A 7,805-nucleotide genomic window follows, 5' to 3' on the forward strand; every position below is an offset into this window, starting at 1 on the left:
TGCATCTGATGTACAAAGTATCAAACGTAGTTTTTTTTCTTTTAATCATTTTTCAGCTTGAAAAGAGGCTGGAAATGGGAAATGGATGTTAGGTTCATGGCCCAAATAATAAAACAGCCAGACACAAGTTTCCTCAGAAAATTCAAAAGTCTCTTGTGACGTGTTCTACTACTACCGTTTCTCAGTAAACAAAGATTTATGAAATAATTACCAAAACATCTTCTAATTCATTATAATTTACATGATACAAGCTCGCTTCTGCAGCAGCTGGTGTTCGGTTGTGAAAAAACACACAAAGTAAAATGGTTGCTGACTACAATGTACAGCTATTGCTGGGTGTAATGGAATGTACAACGGAGGTCAATATGCAGACTTGTTTTTCCACCAGAGATTATGCCTTTTCGGTAGCACTTGTGCTCTCAGTTTCCCCCTCTGCTTTCAGTTCTTCACTCAGGTTCAGTATCTGTTTTGATGCTCATAATGCCACCGATTAAAATCTATATTAAAAGCTACAATGCTACCAGAAGCCATGCCCGTAATTAGAGTCCTGAAAGAGACAGAGAGACTATTCACACTGAGTCAATGTATTTGATTTTCAGCACAGTCAGTTTGTCAGGCTCCCAAACTATGAATCATGATAAAGAGAGCAGACCTAAGACAATACAGGGAAAACTGAATATTCTGTTGCTTTATCTAACAATAAATAATGTAGTCTTATTCCCAGGTAGACAACAATGACTAAAGTCCGGGAATCTTACTGGCCAGTAGACAAAAGCTGAAATGAGGCCAATTTGGTGTAGTGGTTGAGTGCGCGGACTCTAATCTGGGAGAACTGGGTTTGATTCCCCACTCCTCCACTTGCACCTGGCTGGATGACCTTGGGCAAGCCATAGTTATGGCACAGCTGTCCTTGAAAAAGAGCTGTTTCTGTCAGAACTCTCCCAGCCCACCTACTTCACAGGGTGTCTGTTGTGGGGAGGGGAAAGGAGTTTGTATGCCACTCTGAGACTCCCTTGGGTAGTGAAGGGTGGGGTATAAATCCAATCTCTTCTCTTCTTCTTCTACTAACACATGTCAAATGTTAGGATCCCTCTTAGATTCCCTTCACGTTTGGTTGACACATGGGCACATACTGTGAATAGAGTAATGGCCAAGAACAGGTCTGAATGTGAAAATTTTGATAATTTTTTTTTACGATTACCTCCGGCTATATAGCTTAATTACACATTGATGCTATGCCATCTATCTCTTTCACAGAATGGTTGTACAATGGGTGAGGGCTCCTAATATACACAGGCCTGATTGACAGCAAAACTTCATAGCTATTGTTGCCGAAGGCTTTCGCCGCCGGCGTTCATTAGTTGCTGTAGATTTTCCGGGTTGTGTGGCCGTGGTCTTGGCATTGTAGAACCTGACGTTTCGCCAGTAACTGTGACTGGCATCCTCAGACTGGCATCCTCTGTGAGAGTATTCCATCTTTCTGTGTTTATACCTCTGAGGATGCCAGTTTCAGTTACTGGTGAAACGTCAGGTTCTACAATGCCAAGACCACGGCCACGCAGCCCGGAAAATCTACAGCAACTAATTCATAGCTATTGTTTGGAGCTACACTATTCCATTGTGAGAAGCAACCATTCATTACTAACATTGTTTTGAAAAAGAACCCTTCTTTGAGCCAGTTAGTATGCAACATTTTGGTAACATCTTTACAAGTGTATTTTTTATTCTTAGGATTCATATACTACCTACCTTGCCTGGAACAGATATTTTATGCTTTCATTGTGTGTTGTTATTATTTAGACCACTGGAGAAGGCTCTCAGGACCAAAACGTGTTTGGACTAGTGGTTATTGCAAGTGCAATTTATCTTTGTTGCTGTATGCTATGTCTTAATGGATGTGATGTTATACCTACTACCTCTTTGTTTTTATCTACATTCTATGGGTGTTGTTTTTAATTTGTAGTTACTGGGCACTTAGCAATAAATACATATATTTTGTTCTGTGTTTTAGCTGCTCAACCTTCTAGGTTCCCGAAATGCTATTCATGCACCAAAAACATTTTAAGTACCTCTATCTTGCCTTTCCTCTAAAAGGCTGAAGGTAGTATACAAGGGATTATCACACACCCGCAGCAGCCAATAACATTTTAATGTGGCTTAGAAGGTGAGTAAATGGCCCAAGACCACGCAGTAAACTTAAAGGCAGAGCAGTAGTCTAAACCCACATCATTCTGGTCCAAGCCCAAAACTCTACCTAGTCTAGCATATTGGTGACTATGCAGGGTACTGTATAGGTGCAGGCCTGCCATGGAGAGTTTTCTGAAGCTCAAAAACACCTCTTGGCTCTCCATGCCCCTCCCCCATGCTGTCTTCCTGCCTTTTAGAAGGGGTGGAATGCCCTTCCCCCAGTTCCTCTCTGCTGATTTTCCGGAGTGTGTGGAATTGTTGGATTTAAAGAAGAGCTCACAGTGGGGCAGGCAGGAGCATTGTGTGTCTGCCCAGGTGACCACTCGATGAACAATAGTTACAGGTACGTGAAACCCTGTTTTCATCATTGTGGTACCTGCGCAGTCCCACATGGGAGAGCAGCAAGATGACTTATGAGACTGAGGAAGGTGGGTGTGAGCTCACAGTTGAATAGAGACTGCAGGACTGCTCTTCCTATTGCCGCATCTCTCGTGGCATCTATGTCCACTGAGTAATGTCTTGCAAACGTACGTGATGGAAGACCACATTGTGGCCTTGCGGATGGATTCAATGGAGAGGCCATTACGAAAAGCAGCTGAAGTGGATTGGGCTCAAATGGAGTGAGCGTGCAGCTGTAGTGGGCAGTCAACTCCTGCAAGTTTATAGCATAGTTGGATTCAAGTCACTATCCACCTTGAGATGGATTGTGACAGTAGCTTTTAAAAATCTGTGGTGGGTCCTATGAACAATATAAAGAACTTGTCCTTTCTGAATGATTTAGTGCTATTTAGGTCGAATACTAGCAATCTGTATATGCTGAGATTCTGCAAGAGTCACTCTCTATTGTTTTGTGGCTGTGGGTAGAGCACAGGTAAGGTGATATCCTAGTTCAGATGAAATTTTGATGTCACTTTCGGAAGGAATTTCAGTGACTACCTGGTGTCAAAAAAATTTAAGAATGGGATATCAGTGTCTTAGTGCCTGTAGCTCACTGACTCTCCTTGCTGTTGTGATGGCGTCTTAGAATACCATCTTCATGGTGAGTAGGCAAAGGGAACATGTGACCATGTGCTCAGATGTTCTTCCCATTAACACAGATAGCACCAGGGACAGGCTCCACTGAGGTATTTGACCGAGGGGTTTAGTAGGTCTAGGAGGTATTTGAACATTCTTTTGATAGGGCATGTGCGGGTACGGATGGACTGTAAACTAATTATGAGTAGTCAGTGTGATGCAGCAGCAAAAAAGGCTAATGGGTCTTGGGGTGTATCAACAGAGCCATAACATCCAAATCACAAATGTCATAGCTCTGCTGAACACCACATTAGTCAGGCCGCACCCGGAACCCTGTGTGCCATTCTGGAGGCCTCACTTCAAAAAGGATGTGGATAGAATGGAGTGGGTGCAGAAGGTGCTGGGCATAACCAAGGTCCAGTTCTGACTTGTAGGAGGCCATCCAAGACTGGGAAGGTGCATCACGCAAAAGATTGGAGCCATGGCTCTAGGAGGAGCACTGGACATATTGATTTTAAGAGACCGAGCCATGTGGCTCAGTTGCTCGTTGTATATGTGAAGGTCTTAGCCGGGGGAATATATAGATGGCTTGGGCCTCACACAGAGGCAGAGTCAAAGTCTCTGTCCTCAAAGGCAGTGAGATTATAAGAGAACGTTGTATCATTGAAGAGCTGGTTGTTCTCCTGTGAATGTGAAGGGAAATGCTGTTTCTCTGTCTGGTCAGAACCAAGAGGAGTCTTATGGATCCTAGCCCTGGTCATGGTAGTCACATTGTTCTTGGTACAGTGATTGGAACAACATCAAATACAAATCCATCAGATCCAATTGGGGTGGTGGATTTGTACTGGGGGGGGTGATGATGGGGGATAGGAGGTTCCAAATCTTGCACTTCACCCTCTCACACAGAACGGGAGGAGAAGGGTGGGCATTCTCGAAAGAGAGGTTGCTTCCTTAACTGGTTCTAGGGATGACTTGAGTGAAACCGAGTTCTTGGATTGGGGATGGGAGGAGGTGGATGATTATTTTGATTTCAGCTGTTTGTCCAGTTGTTTGTTTTGGTGACACACTTTCTTGGGAAGTGGTGCCAAGAAGCTACATTCAGAGGATGTGAGTGTGGAGTTTGTAGACCTCCCTGATTTTTGCATTGGACCCGGGATGGTTAGGGTTTAGTCTCGGAGCTGTAGGAACCACGGAAGCTCAGATACATTTGCAGGCAAAAGAAGGTGGTATATCACTAGGGTTTTTTCATGTGAGCAGCGCCAGACCTTTTCCCAGAGCACCGCTTTTAGGTGGGAAGCTCTATCATGCCTAGCTTTCGGAGTAAACTTGCAGCAAATAGATGTTCTCTTTGCCAAGACACTTAAAGCACTTGTCTTGGGTGTTGGTGTGGGGAATTTTGGACCCACAAGACCTGGATTTTTTTAAAGGCCCTGTTTGGGCCATATTCTGGATACTAAGGAGGCAAGGGCTTGAGGTAAGTAGTTGCTGGCAGTAAGAGGCTGATGAAGTGGAGCTTTGACAAAGGAACCTCTCTCCACGGTGGCAGAGAAAGAACTGAGAGAAGGGCACTAACCCCCACTATATCACACTGTAAAAGGTGGGAGGACAGCATGGGGGAGGCTTCAAAAACTCTCCATGGCAGGCCTGCACGTGCACAGGTACCACAACAATGAACTAGCCTTAATCTTGATTGTGAGAATTCATAGAATTTAACTGATTTCCATTTGTTTCATTAGGTCTCTTGAAGTGGAGAAGATTAACAGTGCACTCTTCATCAAAGTTACTCCCTTCTAAGCCTATTGACATGAATGCATTTTATTTTAGTTCTGTAGGGGACCTGCTTAATGAAATGTCTTTCCCCATATTTACTTACTGGACCTGAAAGATCATCGTTCCATGCTTTGGCAGGCCAGAGCAGTTGCAGAGAGGGATTTCTCAGCAGAGGGCCTGAATTGTGGAGCCAATTGTTTACTATAGTCTATCAAAGGTGAGGCATTGGCCCTTTTTAAGAAGGCTTAAAGACTTATTATTATTTAATTACTTTATACCCAACCTTTCTCCAAAATCAAGACCCATAGGGCAGGGGTCCCAAACTTTTCTGAACCTGCAGGGATTTGAAAATTTGACACAGCGTGGTGGGCACAGCCACAAAATGGTGGCTGCAGGAGGAGTCGTCAGCCACAAAATGACTACCACAGCTTAACTTCAATCACACACCGAAGACTCTTGTGCTGTGTCAGCAGCCCACAGCCACAAAATGGTGGCTGCAAGAGGAGTCGTCAGCCACAAAATGGCCACCACAGCTTAACTTCAATCACACACTGAAGATTCTGGTGCTGTGTTGGCAGTCACTGCCAAACAACATTTTAAAATGTCTGTACTCCCAATCGTATCTCCAGTGGCAAATTAGATGCCCTGTTGGGTAAGAGACCTATCTGGTCATGCCCACTTTCTGAAAACACTTGGCGAGTGCCAGGAAGAGTGTCTGCAGGTGCCATAGTGCCCACAGGCACCACATTGGGGGCACCTGCCATAAGGGTTTACATCATTCTCCTCTCCTCCATTTTATTCTCACAAAAACCCTGTAAGGTAGGTTAGGCCGAGAGTGTGAGACTGACCCAATCTCACCCAGCAAGCTCCCATGGCAAAGCAGGTATTTGAATCTGGGTTTCCCGTATCTTAGTCCAGCAATCTAAGTATACCATAATGGCCCACCTTGATTATATAGACTAATTTTGTTTATTTAGACAAGCTTTTAATGACTGTTGTACTAATTTGGTTTTACTGACTGATGTATTTGGGTCTCTCCCCTTTCTTTCTACATCTTTCAGACAGCTATATTAATGTTTATGTCTATTTTTGGTCTCAAAATACTGAAAAAAGTAGACCGTGTAAATAAACAAATGTGTAAATTATTATTTTCTCCTTTAAAATATATCATAGCAGTATCCCAATTCAGCATGCAGTGTGAGAAGCCTCCCTTCTGTAACACAATATTAACATACAGGTAACTGCCCAAATCATGGAAAGCTATTATGCATTTCAACTAGGAGGCCAATGAATGGAAAGAAATTAAAAGTTTACCTAAGACCCAGATGCTAGCCTGCATGTTCACTGAACACATGGTGAGGGAGAAGGGGCATGAACACAATGACTCCACCCAGTGCCTCCATGTGATTGCCTGATTGTCTGCAGGGGCAGCTGTGTGGTGGAAGTGGCTAAAAGAACTCTCCATCCCCATGATGAGCGATGTTTGCAAAGCAGTGTCACTGATCACAGGGAGGGGGTGGCTACTTCCTTTGCCTGGTCACACCCTGCAGGTGATGAGGTAAAAGAAGAGAGGCAGGAGGTGGGGCCAGCATGCTCACACCCACGTGGGGGAACAGGTAGGGCTGTTGTCTGTACTGGGCTCCAGACTCCCTGGTTTCTGGGTTGCAGCTTACCTCTGATCATGGGACAGGTCCATTGCTCTAATGCCAGCATCACAGCCAGGGTAAATGTAGAGTTGCTTGAAGTCACAAGCTTGCCATACTTCCACTACTCCATTATCACCACCTGTCACCAGGTTCTGCCCATCACTGCTCAGGAGGATAGCCTACATCAGAGTTAAGGCATACACTACAGTTAATAGCTGGGAAATCACAGCGCATGAGCAGAAAACGTTTTATAAGTGGACGGTTTTTTTAATGTTCAATTGCATTTCAAAAAGAAATTAATAAAATCTAACAGTTAGCCCCAAATGTGTAATTAATGTCTCTCTTATAAGAAAAAAGAAAGAAGCAGGAGCAAAGGAGAACATTTCACTTGACGCCAGCACATATCATTTCATGTTTTGTCCTACAGTGGCCGGTGCCATCACTGACACCTCAGAGCCAGGCATCCCTTTCGCTGCTTGAGGTGCTACTGATGGATCTGACTCCCCTGGGCTTGGATTCATGACTTGGCTCCTAATCAAGAGAGGACGGATGTCAAGTCATGTAGCCTTTTAAGGCACAAACACTCAAAAACCTTTAAGCCTAAAACATGTATCACAGAAATCATTGTAGATTAAGCAGTCTGTTATCATTTCTTTTTTTAAAATCTAAGGTTCCCTTTAACTTGAAATGGAGAAGTTTTTAATGCCAATATGACTTATTCAGTTATTCTTTTTTTTGGGGGGGGGGTATTTTTGCATTTTTGTGTGGGTGTGTGTGGGTGTGTGGGTGTGTCCGTGCCTGGAAGTCATGGTGACCTCTGGCGACTCCTACTGGGGCACAGAGGATGTGCAATTTTCTCAAACAAGACTGATGAACTGCTAGTAAAATATTAGAAGTTGCTGAATTAGAGAAATTAGCATTTACTATTCAGGGTAAAAGTGAAAAGGAGTTTGATAAAAAGTGGCATAAAATGTATGTTTGGTTACAAAAGATGGAAGAGAGTAAATAACGAAGTAATTATTGAAATGATATAAATAACTGGAAGTTTTTGTTACATGAGCTGTATGCATTTATATGTTTGATTTTGTATAGTTTAAAATGATAAATAAACATGGGGAGGGGAAAAGACTGATGAAGTGCTCTTTTCAGTTCCAAGAATATTTACCCTGGTTGAGTCATTGATCTCCA

At 43.5% G+C, this 7,805-nt stretch overlaps 1 protein-coding gene across 1 annotated transcript in view; it reads right to left on the reverse strand.

Annotated features, from left to right (window-relative positions):
* Positions 1–278: 278 nt before the first annotated feature.
* Positions 279–7,805, reverse strand: part of LOC107126110 (neurobeachin-like) — a 600,691-nt gene continuing 593,164 nt past the window's right edge. The window contains 3 exon segments of the mRNA XM_015429619.1: positions 279–547; positions 6,645–6,796; positions 7,783–7,805. Coding sequence (XP_015285105.1) covers positions 457–547; positions 6,645–6,796; positions 7,783–7,805 — 266 coding nt within the window. The 3' untranslated portion in view covers positions 279–456.

This window comes from Gekko japonicus, unplaced genomic scaffold, assembly GCF_001447785.1.
Source record: "Gekko japonicus isolate JY-2015 unplaced genomic scaffold, Gekko_japonicus_V1.1 scaffold429, whole genome shotgun sequence".
Lineage (NCBI taxonomy): Eukaryota > Metazoa > Chordata > Lepidosauria > Squamata > Gekkonidae > Gekko > Gekko japonicus.